This window comes from Cervus canadensis, chromosome 3 (genome assembly GCF_019320065.1).
Source record: "Cervus canadensis isolate Bull #8, Minnesota chromosome 3, ASM1932006v1, whole genome shotgun sequence".
NCBI lineage: Eukaryota > Metazoa > Chordata > Mammalia > Artiodactyla > Cervidae > Cervus > Cervus canadensis.
The window spans coordinates 35,396,023-35,418,097 of NC_057388.1; the positions used below are offsets into that span (position 1 = coordinate 35,396,023).

Below are 22,075 nucleotides of genomic sequence, written 5' to 3' on the forward strand. Positions count from 1 at the left end.
TTAAATCTTTTGTTTAATCTCCTTTTCTTTACCTATCTGTTCTTACCTCCATGAGCAACCATTATAATTTATGTAATGTCTGTTTTTTATTTGTATAATGTATAATGTGAGTTTGTGTGGGATATCATTTTAATGAATGTAAATGTCATTGCCCTTAGATCAGATCCTGTTCCTCACATGTTTTTACTTGTCAGATGCTTTTAAGATGGATCCATCTTTTGGAACAACTGGTATGATTTCTTTCTTAAGACTACTAAGTGTTTCCATTGTAAATATTTAATGCATTCTCTTTGTCCATTTTTCCTGATGCTACCACCTCCCCATAAATAGAGACTCAAGAAGTTTTTTGGGTCCTGGGGTGTACATGTGCTTTATTTAACAACATTGTGCCACATTGTACCCTAGAGTGGTTGCATTTATCTGCATTCCCAATAAAATAATTACATGCTTGTAAATTGTAAACAAGCAGTTGTATTTTTCATCCAGAAATAGTCATAGTATTCTCACATCATACAGAGGTGATAAAGCTAAACAAGCACGTACTATGTCATGATCCCCTCATCCCATATCCTGGCCAACACGCTGTATTCTCTGGCTTTCAAACGTTTTTCAGGATAGTACAAGTTAAGTAATACATCACTATTGCTTTCATTTATACTTTCTAATCTCTCATGAGTCTAAGTTTTTCTTTATGTACTTAAAATGCTTTTGAATTTCCTTCTCTGTGACTCATCTTCATCTTGCTAATTGCCAAGATATTTCTGTTTTTTTCTACTAGAGTATCATTTTTATTAATTTTTATAACAGCATAAAACAGTAGATACAAAGGTGATAAATTGTGTAGTGCCTGCCACTTAAATATTTATGGAATAGATAAATAAAAATCATGAGCTTTTGTGTGATATATATTTTGATATACCTTAATCTATCAAATTTTGATAGGTAATATAATAATTTTAGTTCAGAATATGTTTTTGAAGTAGTGATAAATATTGATAGAAATAGCAGATAGAAATAGTGATAAATATTGAGTGTTTTATGGTGACTGCTTTTTTTAATTCAAAAATTTCTTATTATTATATTTTGGGGGTTTTAATTACCAAAGTGTAAGATTTTAAGAAGTTAATTTTCTCATTACTCATACAAATCAAAAATCAGATTATCCTAGCATTCCTATTAGAAGTTATTAGAATAGGCACTTTCAGTGGATATAATTGAAGTACCATCCATACAATATCAAACTTGAATAACTGGTTTGCATACACGTTGATATAATTTAAAGAAAATGTGTTTGCTCACAATGCTAAACAGTGGATAAAACCATTCTTGTGTTCACTATCTTCTAGGAATTATTTCTAAACCAAAGTCAGAGTAAAAAGTTTCCTTAACATTGAGTATGCCAACATTCAAATCAAATGTGATAAAATACTGTTTTAGTGAACTTCTGTGTAGTATGATCAAATAATTTTTGCATGCATTTTAAAATAGTTTCTAGGACCTTACAATTAAAGTATTTTCAAGAGGCTTTGCAGTCCAGTGGTTAAGACCTCACACTTCCATTGTAGGGGATACAGGTTCGATCCCTGGTCAGAGAACTAGGATCCTGCATGCTGGGTTGCACAGCCAAAAAAAATAATTTTCAAAACTATTATATATTTGAAGACACATACTTAACTATACTTAGTTCTTATAACTACTAAAATCATCTTATGAATTTAAAAGGAGTGATTTGTATACTCTTTTATTTTACTGTGATTCTTGTAGTATTTGTAGGAAGTTGGAGAGACAGAGGAAAGGGAAGTTGTTATTAAGTAACTATGTTCAAGTAGTCACATTCCCTATAGATTTCATACTCACCATGAAACCAAAAATAAAAGAATTGGCAAAATCTTTTGAACTGCAGTACTGCACTGGTGCTAGTGGGAAACTATTGGGGGAAAGAAGGTTCAACTGGTATATCTTGAGACAGAAAATCATGTAGTTCATGATCTTGGGTATATATCTCGGTAACATGCTAGTTATCTCTGTATTTTTTCATCAGTTTTATTAATGAATCTAAACAGATCTTCTTTTTTACAATTAGAAGCATTTTTCATTTCACTGAATAATTACATTGTATAAATTTTCCCCTTTAAAATGTGAAAAACTAACAGGTAAATTCAAAACAGGAAGCAAGAAGGTTGCGCAGCTATTTCCTTTAATAGAATTTGTTCCTGCAGAAAAGTGGCAATGCAATTTCTGGATTATGACACCATTAATTTGTTTCAATTCAGAATCCTCTGGTTATAAATGTACTCTTCCTTGTGACTAAAAGAAGTGTTTTTCAGTGTGCTTTACCTCTTTCAATGCTGAATTTTTCTTTAGAGGTATTATCACACTCTTTTTTGTAATTTTTCTCATTTTATGTGTACAACAGCCTGGGATTGTTGAAATAACCTAAGGCCCATCTGAAGATAAAGTTTCCTTGGAGTAAGTTATAGAAAACACTCTTGTTTGTGTTATTGTAGGCATTTTTATGGACTTCTTTTACCATTTCTCAATGGTAAAAGAACTTCCCTTACTTGTTATCAATGTATATCAAAATCATTAAAACTTTTAGACTCAGTCATGCCATGTTTAGAATTTCCCATGGAAGCCAATAGTGAACAATAGGGGCTTTCACACTGGCATCTATGAAGCTCAGTGAAAACCTAATTGCTCAACAAGTATTTCTTTTTAAATGATGTTCTAGCCATGGCTGGTATTTTTCCTCAGGTAAAGCTGGTAGTGTTCACAAATATCTGACACTATAACTTGGGTGATTTCATCAAATTTATATCTAGCTCACATAGCTACGTAATATGACCCTGTGATTTGTGCCAAATACTCACCCTAAATTATTTGACAGCTCATATAAAAGGGACCAAAAAACCTAAATGTAAAATATTGAAATACTAATTATACTGCTACTTTTTTCTGTGAAAATTATCTTTCTAGAAAAAGAGGAAACACAAAATGCTCTGTAACCAGTCCAGCAACATAATTTACGGGACCCAGAGCAAAGTGAAAATGTAGGGCTCTTTGTTCAAACAGTGTTAAGAATTTCAAGATGGCAGCAGCAAAGATTAAACCGAGTATGGGGCCCTTCTTAGCATAGAGCATACACACACCCATGATGCTGCCCTCTACATAACATCTGTTTCTTCTCCTTAGGACTGTCATGCATGTAGTGAAGTAAAAGACACTTAATGGAAAGCTTTTTTATCTGAGCAGAGTTGAAGCTATAACAATTTCTTAAAAGAAGCTTCACAACAAAATAATAACGATTTTTTCTACCACTCCCATTCCATAAATAATGGGAGTTTACACTCTTCTAGTTGCTTGCTGCACATAGAAAGCAATATATTGGTGTTTACAATTATTTCTTCCCCATAAAAAATTGGTTTAATTGTAGTCAAGAATGTTTTCTTCATAACAGTGTGAACAAAATGCATGGGTTTGATAATATTTAATAGTTTTTCAAGAGCAACATTTTGCATGTTGTCTTAGATACATGTTATATGTTCAGGTAAGTTGATGAAATCAGACTACATGTGGTTTTGGTATTTATGTTCCAGAGAACTCTGAACTGATGTTCTCTGAAATGGTGTGCTCAGTTGAATGGCTGCTGAAGTGGTTTTTAAATGCATAGCAATGTCTTCTGTGCCCTTTGGACCCAGATGAGACATAGCATACCTTTTTTTTTATTTTATACTTGAATTTTTCTTTTTAGGCATGCAAGTATTGGAGTGGAATGGAATTCCTTTAACTTCTAAAACATATGAAGAAGTGCAGAGTATCATTAGTCAGCAAAATGGGGAAGCAGAAATATGTGTAAGACTGTGAGTTTTTCCCCATCTTTTTGTTTCCATTTTTTTGGCTATTCATGGCTCTTTTAATTTAAAATTGTTAAGGTGGAACCTTTGCCAGTTAGCAAGATATCTTGTAATTAGAAAATAAAGTGAATGCAAGTTTATAGATGTCTTGTGTTCAGAATCAAAGTCTAACACACAGAAAGAATTCAGCTAATTTTGTTTCTGATTATGTCCCCTTTCATGATTTTCTTGAAACATGCATCATATAAATGAAAGCCTAAACCCATTTAGATTTCATGGATTTGTACAGTATTTCAAAATGAACTTATATTTAATCCATAAAGATTTCACCTTAAATAATCATTTTTATCAGCTGACTTTTAACAGCATTGCAAATATATATTTGGTTAGAAGGGTGAGCATGCTTTGAAATTGCTTTATATCATTAACCACTTCTCATTTACCTACTGAAAAAAATACTCAGCGTAGTTGGGAAAAGGGGCCTTTTGTTTCAGACTTCCTTAATTGCTTTCTTAATTTTTTTTTTTGTTTTAATTTTTAGGGACCTCAATATGCTGTCAGATTCTGAAAATCCCCAGCACCTAGAGCTCCATGAACCACCAAAAGCTGGTAGGTGAAAGCAGTCTGCTTCCAAGTGTGGTGAAGATGGAGATGGAGAAGCAGTTGTAGAGGCAGATGGAGCTAGAGATGAAGATATAGACACAAACACAGATATAGGCAAAAATAAATGCATAGGCTTATGGATGTTTATATATTTATGTGATAGTAAGAAAATTGGAAGCATTGTAGTTTCATTTTAGTATTCTAGGGAAGCACACGTATACATGTTAGAGCCATTAAAGAAATTCACATGAAATTCTTGCTGTGTGAATATACATTTTGAATTCTTTAAAATTAAATTCATCACATGAAAGTAATCCATGGAGTCATTTATTTTGGGTCCTATATAATTTTTGGATGATACTAGATTCTTTTTAGCATAGCTGAGTTCTGGAACACTGCTAAAACTTTTGATTGCCTTTTATAATAAATAAAAATCAATATAATATATAAGTACACAGTGAAGTAGATTTAACTCTTTCTTAGATAGAATATATAGTCTATAAATTTAGTTCATTTATAAGATTAAATATGTTGTTGTTCCATGTTCAATAAATATTTACCAAGCACTTCCTATGCTATAGCCAATATCTCTAAGAGTCTGGGTTATGGCACTAAACAGAGAAAATCAAAACCTGTAGAAATTTTCATGCAACTGTAAATGTAAATATATTCTTTGAAATTTCCCCTTAGAAAAATAGATATATAAGATTTCAGGGAATAAAAACAACCAATCATAGAAATTAAATTCCAGTGAATAAAATATTTTGTCATGCATTCAGTTCTCTGTATAAAACATTTACAAGCATTTTTCTGATGATATAATAGGAACCTCACATTTCCTCTGTAATTCAGTAGTCTTTAATTTTTCTCTGAACCTTCTAGACTTCCTTAGAAATAGACTTATAAAGGTACACTTGCATGATTTTCTTTTTAATTTAAATTGTTTTATATAACATTTTGACTTTGTCATCTAGAACTCAGATATCTAAGTTCCATGGTATTAAGTACCTATGAAACCGAGAATATGTGAAGCCATTTGGTTTTGTTGCAGTGGATAAAGCGAAATCCCCAGGGGTTGATCCCAAGCAGTTGGCAGCAGAGCTCCAGAAGGTCTCACTACAGCAGTCACCACTGGTTCTGTCATCTGTTGTTGAAAAGGGATCTCACGTTCATTCAGGTCCTACATCAGCAGGATCCAGTTCCGTTCCCAGTCCTGGGCAGCCAGGGTCACCCTCAGTGAGCAAAAAGAAGCACAGCAGCAGCAAGGTGAGACATGCCCAATGCAACCTCGAGATTACTTATTTTCTAGCTCCTTATTCAAATTAGGAGACAGGAAATATAGTATCATTTCCTAAAGGTGTTTCTCATGTAATTTCTCCTTTCCTACTGATCTGCTGAAACAAACAAAAAAGGTTTCCATATCTCAGTATAAAACTGAACAAGATGTATCAAAATGATGTGTTTCTTTCTTAAAATATTGTGGCAATTATTATGAGGGACTTGAAAAAAATGTATCTGATGCTTCCTGTTCTTTTTCTTTGTTGTTGTCACATAAATATGAATCTTTTTGTGTATCAAATATAGTCATTGTATCTTCTTAGAAACACAAGATATACATTACATTATATTTTGTAATTTAAATAAATAGTAAAAAAGACCACGAAATGAGGATAATTTAGGACAACAAGAAACAAAGAAAGCCAGTAATACAATATTGCTATTTTGAAATGTATCCCTAATTCCATACTAATAAACTTTCTCTTCATGCAGTTCTTCAGTTAGAATAAATGTTTCTAGCAGTATTATTTTAGAGTTACTGGGGAATTAAAAGAAAACATAAATTAATTTTAACTTAATAAAATCAGGTGATAATATAGACAATTTGTAATTTTCCCCCCATAGATTGATTATTAATAGAAAAACTCTCTTCATGATTGACAAATACATTTAAAAGGGTTTGTTTGTTTGTTTGTTTAAAGATAAAGGTTTTTCTTTATGTGGTGAAATATATATAGGAAGGATATGGTTGGATAAGTTGTCTGGACTTCAGAAAATAAAGTTTTTTATGGTTTCATGAGGAATAAGTTCAAAGATAGACTCAATTTCAAAATAAATTTTAACACAACTGTATTTTACCACATGCAATTATGTATTAATTTTGATGAATTACCTCATGGAGGTGCCCTGTCTCCAAAGTTACAGGCTGATACCATTTCAGATTTCTCAGTATCTCCACACACATGACCTAAAGACATGACAAGCTCTGCTAACAAAGTTTCCACACCAGACACAATAAATTCTATAAGTCTGTCATCCAGATATTTTTCTTATTTCAGCATTTGACATCATCATCCTCCCAGAAAATTAAGTCGAAATATAAAAGCACCATTGTCTCATCTTTTTGTTTACTCATTGAATCCTAGTGCTGTGAACTCTAGTTTTTTGATAATTCTCTAATAATTTTCCATCTTTTCTGAACTTGCCAATTTCGTTTAGTAAAGCATTATTCTTTTTTACCTGCAGTATTGCACTTACTACTAGCCACTCCACTCACCAGTCTCTCTTCCTTCCTCTTCATCTACCCTCCAACTATGGATCTGTGACAGTGATAGGATTAGGTCCCTATCCTGTTTAAAATGCATCCCTGCTACCTGGAATGTCAGCTTCCCTGTCTCTACCTGGGGAAGCGGGATGTTCCTTGAAAGATTACCACAGTAAGCTTAATGTTGTCAGATTTTACAGTAGCCTCGCTACTAAGTACTGTATTTATTATGGTTATCAAACTCATTTTACTCCCATCCCCCCACCCCACCCCCCCCAAAAAAGAGGCTCAACTCATTCTACTTTCCAAAGATATTTCTAGATGCCACCTTCAGTACCATGAATCATAATTTGTATGCAAGATACAAAGAGGGATAAAATCCATCCCTGTATACTATGTAGACCAGTGGTTCTTAAAGCCTGCTCAGTCCAGTAGCACCAGCATCAGGCAGGAATTATTAAAAATGCAAATTTTTGATCGTACCCTTACACCTTCTGAATCAGAAACTCCATGGATAAGACCAAGTAACCTGAGTTTTAATAAGTTCTCCAAGTGAGTGTGATACCCCTTGAAGTTTAAGAAGTGCTGATCTAAGTATAGGTGAAAAATGACGTATAAACAAATTCAGTAAAGCTATAATGTTGGTGGTCATTAAAAACCGCAGAGGGCACTAGGACAGTGGGGTTAGGAAAGTTGGCATTTAGCTAATGAAACAGTTTGGTAAAGGGGAAAAAGGAACCAACATTGAAGAGAATGCATCACGAAAAAAAAAAATGAGAAACAGAAAATTGTATGCTTAAGTCATGGCATACAAAAGATATAGGGATAATAAATAGAGGAGAAGCCTAGATAATTGTAAATTGAAAGACATTATATGCCATGCCTTGCTTTTACTCTACAATCTGCAGAAAATGAAGAGCCAATGATAAACAAAAATAACAGAAACCCTTCCTCTACTAAGCCTTTCCATATTCTAATCCTTCCTTAAAGTTAGAGTTATCCTTCTCTCCCCCTTCCCTCCCTCCAAAGTGCCAGATGCTTTATGTATCTATTAAAACAATTTGTATCTTAATTATGGTTACTTGTTTGCTTATTTTATCCTCCTAAGTGGGCTGTACACTCATTAAAAATCAAAAGCCATTTCTTATTTTCTTTATAGCTCCCTAAGCATGTAGTAGAGTAGCTTGCATTGACCATAACAAAATAAATTAAAATTAAATGAAAACATCAGTGGCACCTGTGAGTCTTTATAATATTATGGGAGTGAAAAATATAGTTTTTTTGTTATGTGAACTTTTTTGGCAATGATTGCAAGATGAACACAGTATCATAGGACAAACATCAAGGAAATGATACTGACACATTTTATGATATGTGGTAATTCTTTTCTGTGCCAAGAATGTGACCTGTGTAGTTTTACAGAGGTTTTGCTGAAACAGCTATAGAGCTTCACTGTCCATGACAGTGGCTGCTAGCCACCTGTGGCAATTAAACACTTCAAATGTGCTAGTCCTAATTGAGATATGCTGTATATGTGAATTATACAACAGATTTTAAAGACAGTATAAAAAAATGTAAAATAGCTCATTACAGTTTTATATTGATTTCATAATAAAATGATGTTATTTTTAATAAATTGCATCAAATAAAATATGTCAGTAGAAATTAATTGCACAAGACTTTCCTGATGGTCCAGTGGCTAAAACTCAATGCTCCCAATGCAGGGGGCCCAGGTTTGACCCCATGTCAGGGAACTAGACCCCACATGCCACAACTAAGATCCAACATACCCAACTAAAACATCCTCATGCTACCGGTGGGGTGCAGCTAAGACCTGGTACAGCCAAATAAACAAAATATATTTTTTAAAATTAATTTTACCATTTACTTTTACATTTTTAAGGTGACTAATAGAGTATTTGAAATAACCTATGTGGCTCACATTATAGTCTACTTGGTGTGATGGTATATAGATTGCTTTTTAATTCTTATTAGTAGTAATAACAGTAATCAAACCTGGTTATTAGTGAGATTTTATATATACTGATAGAAATGTATACTGAATAGATGTTAACACTCTTGAAAAAAGGGACTATTACCTATTCATCTTTTGGAGGGTTTATCATCAACTTTTAGCTGGTACCGAGTTTCTTAAAATAAATAAACTTAATGATATTTATAGTATGCATAAGGCAATACTTATTTTTATTTGTTCTACAAATCCTGCAATGTTAAAATATTGACATCGAGAGATTAGAGAAATACTGAGCAATTTTCTGAAGCTTACATGTTTCTGAGTCAGGCAATATGTTCAAATATAGCATATGTTCTTCAGTTAATTTAGAAAATTATAATTTTAACATCCTTTTGTTTTTATTAGCTATGAGGCTAACTATATACTAAATTATAAAACATTAATATTATGGAATACATTAAAACAAAAATATTTAAACCATAGCATAATTATACATTAATTATGAATATTTAGAACACCGTCTATTAAATGTTTTGAGCAATTATTCATAAATAATTATTAATCTATTAATAATGTTCCAGTTTAAGTGATTGCTTCTGAGTAAATATAAGTAAAAGGTGAATCTAAAGTATTTAGATGTAGGTTTAAATTATGTTATATATACATATGACCATTTTAAATTATTTTGTTTACTAATTCAATATGAATTTTTGCCTCCAAAATTTTTATTTTACTGCCTCAAGCTGTTTTATTTCTGAAATCTAATCAGATTTTCTTCATATTATCTTTAATATCTGAATAATTTCTCCCAAGTCATAGTATAAATAAATGTCAACTAAAATGCTTACTAATTTTAAGTGTTCTAATGAAATAGGTCCTTGCTCTCCCAGACTTTTCTATCACAGCACACAACAGCTCAGTAATTTTTTCATACTGCCCTTATACCAAAAGAAATACCTAAAACAATTAACATTTATTATGTACTTATGTCCCAACAATTTAACTAGTATTTATGTCCTAACATCTTAGTAACCATTGGAAAAATAATACATAAAATGAAATAAAATAATGTATCTGTTTCATAGTTATACACTAAAATTACTTATCAGTGGGATATGTGTGTCTGACAGGCACTGCACAGCTATTCAGAAGATAGAATCGGTTTGGACACTGACACTCTCATTTCCTCTTCCACACTGATCACACTAATTTCTTTTAATACATTTTTTTTTATCACCACAGTCATCAAAAACCAGCTTCACAAAGGCATGACATCACTGAAAAGAAATACTTGTCTCTAATCTTAAACCATAACTACCTGGAGCTGGTAGGTTGCCCACTGTACACAGATATTATTGTATCCTTGTGTGCCTTTATGAGTTCATTGCCCCACCCCAGAACATTTAAAATTTGTCCATAAGTTTATTCTCTGCATTGAATCTAGTTATGTCTGCATGATCATATTTCAAATGAGTTACAACCATCAAAATGAAATCAAAACAAAATACATTATCAATCATTACTTGGGATTTTTTAATATTATTTTTGACTTTTTATCTCTCGTTATCCCTCAGCCTTGCTCATTCAGATTCATGGATATCTAGTTTTAGGAAACTTCCCATCTTTAATTGAGTTAGAGTTTCAGGAAATTGTGTAGTCCTTATTTTTCTCGACTCCTTTGCTTTCCTTAAAACTTGAACAGTAAAAGAATTAAGTAAACATAATTGTTCAATAACTAGCAGTTTATCCTTTGCAGCCAGAGCACAGTTTCAGTGTTACTAAATGGCCATTCATGTAAATGAACTTTACTAATAAAGGATACATGGCTTAGAAAATTTAACCCCTTCTCTATAACTTTACCAATGATTACATATTATTTTAAATATTGCTCAGAACAAGACCTGGAAGATAGCTGTCTTCTTTGATTGCTCTCATTTCTAGCATAAATTAATTTTAAAAAGTAGCAGAAACACACCTAAATATTATGATTTTCCTTTTCCAGTTAATTTTTAATATAAGGCCAATATGATGTGTATACAGGGAGACAGGGCCTTTTTTGTCGGTAGTAAGCTTGCCTCCATTTTAGTAAATGTCTCCCTACAGTGATGCCACATTGCCTGAAATTCTGTTATAGATCTAGAGTCAGGGACATCATTCCTTCTTTGGTACAAATTTGTACATTCTACTGAAAGGTAACAGATCAGTAATCAGTCGTTTAATCAGCAGAATGAATCACTTTATCAGATCACATTCTGAATGGTTTTTAAGGCTTTCCTGACATAAGAAAATTATTAAGGAAATGTGAACTTAGATAGAATGTTATGGACTTTTAATTAAAGGGGTATGAAATGCTAAGAATTGGTTACCTGGGTGTCCCACTCTAGAAGAGAGTAGGACTGGATTGAGAACCAAGCAAAGGAATATAAGGTGGACTTTTATAACTTTGGCCTCCTAGGCAGTCAAGTAAAAACAATATCTTTTTCATTTTCTTATAGACATTTAAAATCCATTAATATTTAAATTGAATACTTTCAACCAAAAGTGTTTCATTTCTTAAGTAATTGAACGTACATTACTTCAGGTATAAAATTATAGCTTCAAAACAGGCTTCTCACAATGAAAAAGAGATTTATGTATCTATAAAATTAAACATGTATTGAGAAATGTAAGGAGACACCATAATCTAAAGCAACCAAATGGACAAAATGTACTTTCCAGGCAGTGTGCTCTGACCAAACAGAAATTAACTCAGAGGGAAGTTTAAATGGTAAATCCTGTGAAGGGTTTATCCATTAATCTAATATGTCTTAATATTGCAGCCGCCTGATGCAGCAAAGGTGGTCTCTCATCCAATTACGGGGGAAATTCAGGTATGAATGCTTCTGAAAGATCATTATTACACCATCTTCTGTGGCTCTTTTTCCCGTTGGTCTATTGAGATTGTAAGCACTATTAGAACCTTACCTATTATATGACTTATATAGGTATAAGTATTTTAATACAATATATGTTTTATTAAATCTAATTATACCTCTGGAATTCTGTACTTTGACCTAATACCTTAACAGTATCAATGTATTAAGTCTCATTTACTTTATAGTTGTTGAATTTGTTTCAAACATGACAGATTCTCCTGGAAATTTGAAGTTCTCATTGAGAGTTTCATGAGTCTAATGCTGTCCTCTTTTCTTCCTCTGGTCAACAATTGCTAAATAATTGCTGAACAGTTCTTCTAAAGCAGTGTTTTTCATACTGGAGGTCATGACCAATCTGTAATTTATCAAATTAATAGAGATGATTTTGACAAGGAAGATAGAAGAAAATAGTTTAAATCATTATTTTTTTTTTAGTTCTGTGTGCATGTTTCTGTGTTTATATATTGCATCATAAATGGGCAGATTCAGAAAAGTTAGAAAAATGATACTTTAGATGATACCAAAAAGTAATTTAAGGTAGATAAGAAATGTCATGTGAAAACAATTAACAAAATAGAAAATAATAGCTATTTGGAGATAGTACGTTTTCGATAAGAGGAAAGAACAGTGAGTCTTAGTTGCACTACAGTACATTTTCACAAAGAGTAACAGAGATTTGAAGTAATTTGAGGATAAGCATAAAAAAAGGAGAAGTGTTTTCCTGGAAGAAGAAATGGTACAAGGAACAATTCTGCTGCCAGAGGGTAATGAAAGAGCAGATCTGTTCTGCTGCAGGAAAATGTTCCTGTAGAGATAAGTTAAGACTAAATTAAAAGAACCTTGAACAGAAGCCGAAGGATGTTAGCCACAACATAATAGAGTGATCAGGAAATATTTTAGAGTGAGGGTGAGGCTAACTGAAACAAATATGTCATAGAAATTCATAGAGCCACAGCCTCTAAGAAGTGTTATAAAGAGGAGGACACAAAGACAAAGAAACCAGTTGTCATCTGGGCATACCCTGATGGAAGCAGAGTGGAGAGTGAGAGTGGAAATGAAGAAAAAGCACAGAACATGGGCTCCTTAATAAGAAGGACCCAGCAGGATGGGCCTGAAATCACCAGTGGGTTCTCAATCTTGCTGTCTCACTGCTATTTCTCACTTCTAGAAAGCCAAAGGTGATCACTTTTCATTTCACATGCAGCAAAGAAAATGCTAGATATTCTAATTCATAATATGTCTTTCTCTGTCTCATTTTTTTACCTTCTTGCTCAAGGGCCAACATGTGCTGTGTTTCTTTTTGGCTTGTTATAATTTGTTTTTTACTGAAAGGCTTATTTTCTAAAACCTTTTTATTTTGAATTGGGGTATAGCTGATTAACAAACAATATTGTGATAGTTTCAGATGAACAGCGAAGGCACTCAGCCATATATATATATATATGCATACATACATACATATATATCCATTCTCCCCCTAAATCCCCTCCCATCCAGGCTGCCACGTGACATTGAGCAGAGTTCCATGTGTTGTACAAGTGTGTCGTGGTTGGTTACCCATTTTAAATATAGCAGTGTGTACATGTCCATCACCAATTCCCTAACTATCCCTTCTCCTTCATCCTTCCCCCCCCCCACCCCCCACCAACAACTATAAGTTCATTGTCTGTCTGTGAGTCTGTTTCTGTTTTGTAAGTAAATTCATTTGCTTTGTTCTTATTTTCTTTTCACTTCAGTGGTAATATTTAATTTTATAGTAGAGATTTGCTCTAATATTTTCAACTCCCAGGATATTTGCTTTGCTTTCTTTTCCTTTTTCTTTTTTTTTTTTAAGGGGGAGTGGTGAGGAGAGATACTTTCTTATGACAGTGATTTCATTTTGTTTATATTTTATCTTCTGCTTGTCTTTTTAGCAAAGCCTCATTCCAGATGAAACCTTGTGTAAACACCCAGTGAATTGCCAGAATGTAATAGGTCTGGTTAAGGGTTACTGGAGGCATCTCATTTTCTCTCACATGTAACATCTGAGCAACTCTAAGTGTTCTCTAAGGCGCCAGATTTACAGAGTACACTTTGAGAAGTACTCTCTTAGTGTATCCTACAAATTTCTATTTCAATAAGAAATGATTTTGCTGCCTCACCAGTTAAAAGTGGACTTTTAGACTATCAGAGAAAGGAAAAAAATGAGGGAAATTTTCTCCTTAAAGATTTGGAAGCTGTTCTAAACCTCAGTGAAATTAACTGCAGAATAATTCCTGTATTTTAGTACTCCATGAAAACACAGTTACTGCAGTCTTAGACTTCTTATTTCTCCTGTTCCTTCATGGCTCTTTGTTTCATGTTTCATATTGCTTTCATGGTGGTCAGTGAGACTCTGGAGCTTTCTGTACTGAGAAAAGTGAACAAAGATTCCTTTTCTGCCACAAAACATAACCAGATCAAAATTATGCTGAAATCAGTAAATCGTTTTAATATTAAATTTTAAATGAAGGCTGACTCATCTAAGTTATTCCATTTTCAACATAAATATAGCATATCTGTTTTGCATGATTATAAAAGTACATTCATTTTTATTTATGGTTTTTCCTTTTCAAAGTATAGATTTCTTCCTTTCTGTTAGGGCTCCCTTGGTGGTTCAGGCAGTAAAGAATCGACCTGCAATTCAGGAGGCCTGGGTTCGAGCCCTGGGTCAGCTAGATCCCTGGAGAAGGGAATGGCTACCCTCTCCAATATTCTTTCCTGGGAAATCCCATGGACAGAGGAGCCTGGCGGACGACAGTCCATAGGGTCTGCACAGTCCATGGGGTCACAAAGAGTCGGATACGACTGAGCTGCTAACACTTTCACTTTCCTTTCTGTTATTTGATAATTTGAAGCAGCATCAAACAGAATTGTCCTAATCTAAATGATGCCAAAGGAATTTTTCATTTTTGAAGGAGAAAAATTGGTTAATTCAATTATTTTGAATCATGCTGGCTTCTTAAAATTTAGTTTGAATGGTAATTCTTTTACTATTCAATGACAACTTTACAACAGCCGTTAGACATCTATGAGACAATGCCTCTTTTCAGTTTCTGAGATTAAAGAACAGTTGTATTTTATTATCTTAACCTCACTCTGTTAAGGAAGCAGGCACAAAAAGAAAAGCTACAGGTTTATCAGCTAGTGTACTATAGAAAGAGATCAAATTGAACATTCTTAAATATCCTGACAATTCAGTACTAACATTTGTGTTTAAATAATGATTCTACCCACTATTAACTATTTGATGAAATGCAAAAGAGATTTTCTAATACATTTATCTGTTAGTTAATTTATTTTCAAAATTCTGGCCATTGTATTTATGAACATTAACATTTCTGATTTTGCTAACAGTGGAAATTTTGTTTAAAAATGTAACTAGCATTCACTGTGTTATTTTCCTTCTAAATGAATTTTAGACAGGCCAGAACTTTCACAGTGGAAAGAATGAACAGCACATTTACTAGTAATTAATGTGTGCCTGGGAGCTCCCAATTAAATTAGACATTAACTGGTCTGTTCAGTTTCAAATAAAATGAAAGTGACAGTTAATGCTTCTTATGAGAATTTTTTTTTAATACTGGCAAAATATTGAACGGTAATGTATTATATGCTTTTTAAAAAACAAAATAATATTCATGGAATATTTGCTGTTCCTTTAAGCTTCAAATCAACTATGACCTTGGAAATCTCATAATACATATTCTCCAAGCAAGAAACCTAGTCCCTCGAGACAACAATGGTTATTCAGACCCCTTTGTTAAAGTGTACCTTCTTCCAGGGAGAGGGTAAGTAAAGAAGTGATGTCTTCAAAGTATCATAAGTATTGCCATGTGATTTTAAAAAAAAAATAGTGATTAATGTCTTCTGATCTCTAAAGAGCTTAATATCTTTTTCTTAGTTTTATCTATAATACATGTCATACTTTTTTATTCCCAATTAGTAAGCAAGGTGGAATTAAAAATTTATAATTAAGCCTTACTGGATTTTTGGAGATTCATGATCATAACAAAAGCTGCTTGAATAAGAACGTATTAGTATTTCAATTCTAGAAACTTCTTGTGCTATGACCAATCAAGTAGACTGTGAAATCATTTCAGGAATTGTTTGTGGCAGATTTAAAGAATTAGTTTACCTTTCAAAATGTATTTGTGAAACCAATGTTCAAGGACTCATCAGTTACTCTTTTATCTTATAGGACATGTATATTATTCAATACATTAAATGCTCATTAAATGACTTGATGCATCATTATTTACATGCATATTTTCAAATCACTGTTCTAAAATTATAAAATAAAAAAATAAGAATAATATTTGAAATGTCAACTTTGGTAGATAAATGAAAAAGATCTCTTTACATCTCTTGTGTAATATAGAAACTGTTTGTATAAAGCAAGTACTCTTTAGAGATGTTTAATTTTCACATAATAAATGCAAATTGCTGTCATCATATGTAAATCATAGTTCAGGGATGGCTTCAAACCAGTAGTTTGGACCCAACAGATCATTTCCTTTTATGAAGAATTTATACTAGCCAAATTAGTATGATGGAGCCGTAAGTAATCTACAATTGGAGGTATAGTTGAAAAAAATTAGAGGACAGTTATTGAAGACTCTGGTTTCATTTTTGCTGTGTTTTCATTTAATTTGAAGAGCAACATTTTAATATAACTTTTTACTGGGAAATTTTCAGTCATTGGAAGTATAAATAGAAAGAATAGTATAATGATCCATCTTGCACCCATTACTCAGCTTCAACAATTACCACTTTCTAGCCAATCAAGTTTCACTTTTACCCTTGTACATTCCCTCCATGCAGATTATTTTAAAATAGATCTCAACTATTGTAACTTAATAGTATATATTTCTAAAAAAAAATTTTTTTAATAATTATAATACCACACATAGCCATAATAATTTTTAATTTTTAAATCTCTTATTTCTCCCAGTTGCCTCCTAATATTTTCCTAGTCAGTTTGATGACCTAGTTGATATATATAAAATATTCTGCCCATCAACAGCAGAATATGTGTGTGTATATATGTATATATATACTTTTCAAGTGCACATGGAACATTAACCAACATAAACTATGTTGTGGGCCATAAAACAAAGCTCATTTATAAACAAATTTATAAACACTAAAATCATACAAAGTATGTTCTATAACTATAGTTGGTTTGTTTGAACAGGATCTAAATTAGAGTTATACACTGCATTTGAATGCTGCTTACCAGTTGTCACAACTGTCAAATCATCAATTCTTAGAGACTCACTTTCCTTGTTGATATTGAAAGAGCCATGGTAGAGAGAGCCATAATTTTCAGTTGCTCAGGAAAATCAGATTAGATAATACTCAGAAAATAATTTGAAAATTGCCAAGTGATATATATAATTCAGTATACAGCCTTTAATTTCATTCTACCCAACAATTTTATTTAGAAACTTAGAATTGCTGGTATTGTTACTCTAGTTTTAATTGATAGACATTTTCAACTAGCCCTAAAGAACAAGAAAGGGGAGTTTCTATGTTAGTTTATATCTTTATGTAGTAGTATAACTGCAATGTTTCTACTCTTCTGAAATATAGTTGATTTACAATGTTGCATTTGTTTCTGGTATACAGCAAACTGATTCAATTCAAGATACAGAATATAGTTTCTGTGCTATACAGTAGAATTTGCTGTGTATCCGTTTTATATGTAGTAATCTGTAACTGCTAATCTCAAACTTCTAATTTATCCCTTCTCCTTGAGTACTTTATTTTTTTAGCATGAATATAACAACAAACTGATAACTGCATTCTTCCTTTTATTTGGGTCATTTGACTGTTAGTGTTATTTAATGACAGTATAAGAGGAAATCACTGCCAAGGATATATCTCTAATCAGCATTTGCTAATGAGTGAAAATAAACACTCTGTTTTAATTTTCTATCTTCTTTAATACCCTAGAGTGTCACTTTTTATACTATAAGAGCCTGGTCATCTTTTATTTGTTACAGGATATGTTTTAATCCTATTGCAATCCTATTGCAAACTTCAATAACCAGAAAGATCAGACAGATGTCATGAATATGGCAGTCCATTCCAGAGTGGGTAACAGAAAGAAGGGTGGGAACTAGAATGAAATGAAGAGTGAGGTTCCTACCTAAAGCTATCCCCATGCAATTTGTCAAACAAAATATGCCTTCTAGATGGGATTTGACCAAAAAGCATGTAGTATGCCATTCTTACTCAATTCCTAGTCCTTTCTTTAAATTACTCCTAGTTACTATTAGTGACCAAGACCTTGGAATGTATTACACTTGTGAAGCATTATTTTCACCTTAGTTCAAAGATTATTTTCTCCCTCATGTTGTTTGTGTATTATGGTATAGCTCCTTTAGTCTTTATTCTCACATTTTCTTCCTTACTTCTGTTCCTAACTCTTTTCTTCCTGTCTTTCCTACTTTCCTGCTGTATCCTTCATTCTCGATCTTGGAATCAATGCAGTCAAGTCATGGTTGTCCAGAATGCAAGGTAGAGTTGGTTCTCTTTCAGTGTCAAACTTTGCTGAAGTGTCTAGAGTTTTGTTGTTTTTTTGTGTGTGGTTTTTTTTTTTTTTTTTTGCCTTTTGTGTACATTTACCTGCAGTTCAACTTGGGCTATAATTTTTATTTTTCTTCATGTTTGTATCAATTGAATTAGGCTAATAGACTGTTCTGATCACAACATTACTAAATATGTTTAGCAGATATGTGCAGAAGAGGATAGAAAAGTAGAAAATAGCAAAAACCTAGAAAAGTATGATGAAAAAATATCACTCTGAAATTAGATATACCTAAAGTTTTTGTTTATAATTTGTCTGCTAAAATTCATTTAGCTTCTCATGCAGTAATCATGGCTTAGGTCCTTCTGAGTCTTCTATGACAAATTAAAAAAATATAGTCATTTTTCAGAAGAAATTAATTGGCCTTCTGAATGACCAGTACTACATATATATCCTGTCTTAAACATGAGAGTTGTCTCATCTTTTACCCTCACTTAGACCTAACGTTGAAACACTTCCATGCCTTTAGACCTTATGTACCACAAAATTATTGCTGTGCAATTTAGGTTGCCATAATCTGCCTGTTCCAGCACGAGAACAACCTCCTTTGTCTATTTTCTGCTAGAGGGTGTTAAATCAGTATATTGTCAGTTAAGGGTTTTTCTTAATATATAGCCAAAAGCACTTTTTGCACACCTCATTGCATACAAATTGAATGTGTTATTTAGCTGGGGACGTGAATCTTGTACCATCTGTAGCAACACAGTGATGGGAACTTTAATCCCACCCAGAATATTAATGGTACAGGATTTTCGTCTTTGATAATAAAATTCAACATCTTTACTAAACCTGACAAACTATTGAGCAAAACAGGCAGTTTCTGATTTGTAAGAGTTTAAATATTTAAATATTTCAAAGAATAGTATTAGCCATTATAACCTTTCTGGTGCCCAGAAACTGTTTCCTTGCAGTCACATAATTATGGCTACCAGAAAATTTGAAACTGAGAAAGGTCACTTGTTATGACTGGCTTTCTCTTCTCAGGCATCATCCAGACCTCTCAGACTGATAGGCAAAATGAGTTTTGTTTCAAAGTGATCATGTCACTTCAGAACAGACATTATCAGTCCCTTTATTCAGAAGCTTTCTGTCTTTTATCAGGAGAAACTAGGGGGAAATTGTCAGAATGACAGTGCTTGTCTATATTTAATTTAGAAGAGAACATGTTTTTTGTAAATGTCAATAGTCAATCTGAGATGTGCTGGATTACATTACAGAAGATCTAGAAGTCACTTAGTCATATCTTTCATATTGAAGTTATTTTCATCATGTCTTCTAGAACTGTCAGTATGAAAAGGAATTATGCTGATAAAGTATTGACTTTGTAAGTTAGACTGAAGAGGCCAATGAGTAAAGTCCTTAAGAGCTTGAGTTTGAATTTCAGCCCTACCACTTAGAAAGTTGTGAGGTTTCTCGAAAACTATGTCCTCTTCTACCTAGGAATCTTAATAGCCCCCTACCAGGATTTTTGTGAAACACATGAAGAATGCACCAAAAATGATAAGCATAAGTCAGGCACATAATAAGCTCTCAATAAATGGCAGTTGCTATTATTTACAGAGATATGTATAATAAATTTCATGTTGCCAGTGGTCACTTAACTCTGCAACAGAAAAGAGATATAGAATGCTTTGGCTACTGAATTATACTAAATTATTTAACAACACTATATAGAAAATCAAGCAACTTTTCTTCAGTAATGACTATAATACATCCTAGGTGCTTAAAAAAAAAATTTAATGTCTTGCTTAACTAAAAGAATTTCACTGGTCTGGTTTTCTTGTCCCCTTTTATTTCCTCTTCCCATCCTTTGATCAAGATGTTCATAAGCTCTCATAGCCCAGATATCAGCCAAGATGAGGTGAAAGAAAGACAATAGACTAAAGAGTCCATTAACTCAATACTTGTCCCTAGATAATTAAGAAATGAAAATGAGCATATCTGAAGGATTTCATTCTGCTTTTCTTTCATTACACTGCTAGACAAAGTGCAGAATTTTTTTTTCCCACTAATGAGATTTTGCTATAGTTGAAGCTTATTTTCTCTATTCTGGTACCTGGAAGCCCAGTTCCTGGCTGGACTTTCTCTAAATACCCTTGTTAGCACCTCAAACTATTTCCTCTGGAATGAATGTAACACAGGTATACATGTTGTATATATTTACAATTTGAAGGCCAAAACTTAATGTATTTCAGTAGATTTTAAAGAAAAAAAAGAAGTACAAACATGCTTTAAGGATCCATTCAATAAACATTTATTTAGCAGAAACTACTCCAAACTCTTTGCTGGGATTGGAATTGAGAATACAGCCATAGTCTCAGACCTCAAGGAGCACAATCAAGTGACAAGCCATATATGCATTCTTTCACACAGAGAAACAAAGCTTATAAAATGGGACATGCTCTGTGCTTCTTTCTAAATTAAAGGCAATATCCTTAGAGGAATAATTTTGAAGAAAACTTGGCTGGTAAAGAATCTGCCTGCAATGCAGGAGATCCCAGTTCAATTCCTGGGTCAAAAAGACCTGCTGGAGAAGGGCTAGGCTATCTACTCCCGTATTCTTGGGCTTCCCTTGTGGCTCAGCTGGTAAAGAATCTGCCTGCAATGCTGGAGACCTGGGTTCGATCCCTGGGTTGAGAAGATCCCCTGGAGAAGGGAAAGGGTACCCACTCCAGTATTCTGGCCTGGAGAATTTCATGGACTGTATAGTCCATGGCGGAGAAGGCAATGGCACCCCACTCCAGTACTCTTGCCTGGAAAATCCCATGGACAGATGAGCCTGGTAGGCTGCAGTCCATGGGGTCACAAAGAGTCGGACACGACTGAGCGACTTCACTTTCATTTTTCACTTTCATGCATTGGACAAGGAAATGGCAACCCACTCCAGTGTTCTTGTCTGGAGAATCCCAGGGATGGCGGAGCCTGCTGGGCTGCCGTCTATGGGGTCGCACAGAGTCGGACACAACTGAAGCGTCTTAGCAAGAGCAGCACCATAGTCCTGACTGAGCAAGTTTCACTTCACTATATGTGTGTGTGTATGTGTGTATTTATGTATGTATATGTATATATATGACTCATTATATATTTTTCAATAAAGAAATATGTATGTATTTTTCCAATCGAGAGAAAGCAAATAAATGAAGACCTTCAATATTTTATATAATTCTATGAGGGTTAAATATAAATAAGCCATTATATTCCATTCTTCTTTCTCAATTTTTTTTTAATTAAAGAGAAACTCAGAGAACTGTTTTATTCTGCTGGTTTTAGAGAAAATAACTGAATTTTAAGTATCTTTCCTGTCAGCCTTAAAATCATATCTACTTATGAAAAAGTGACCATAACAATAAAAATCAAAGAAAAAAGAAATTAGTCAAAACTTCAAGGAAATAAAGGTTTAGCTTTTTTGATAAGCACCACGTCCCATCTTGATTAATTGACTTTTTATTTTCACTTATTAAAAAAAGTCTCTGATTATTAGATATAACTTACTTATCCTAAAATAATATTATTTCAGCCTTCCCATGAGAGACCGCAGTGTGTTTATTAGACAGGGTAGGAAAGAAAAATGAG

At 33.1% G+C, this 22,075-nt stretch overlaps 1 protein-coding gene across 1 annotated transcript in view; it reads left to right on the top strand.

Annotated features, from left to right (window-relative positions):
• PCLO (piccolo presynaptic cytomatrix protein) overlaps positions 1–22,075 on the top strand; it is a 387,017-nt gene that overhangs the window by 301,393 nt on the left and 63,549 nt on the right. The window contains exons 11-16 of the mRNA XM_043462904.1: positions 3,752–3,860; positions 4,396–4,463; positions 5,509–5,723; positions 11,794–11,844; positions 15,574–15,698; positions 18,406–18,432. Coding sequence (XP_043318839.1) covers positions 3,752–3,860; positions 4,396–4,463; positions 5,509–5,723; positions 11,794–11,844; positions 15,574–15,698; positions 18,406–18,432 — 595 coding nt within the window. The remainder of the gene's footprint in view (positions 1–3,751; positions 3,861–4,395; positions 4,464–5,508; positions 5,724–11,793; positions 11,845–15,573; positions 15,699–18,405; positions 18,433–22,075) is intronic.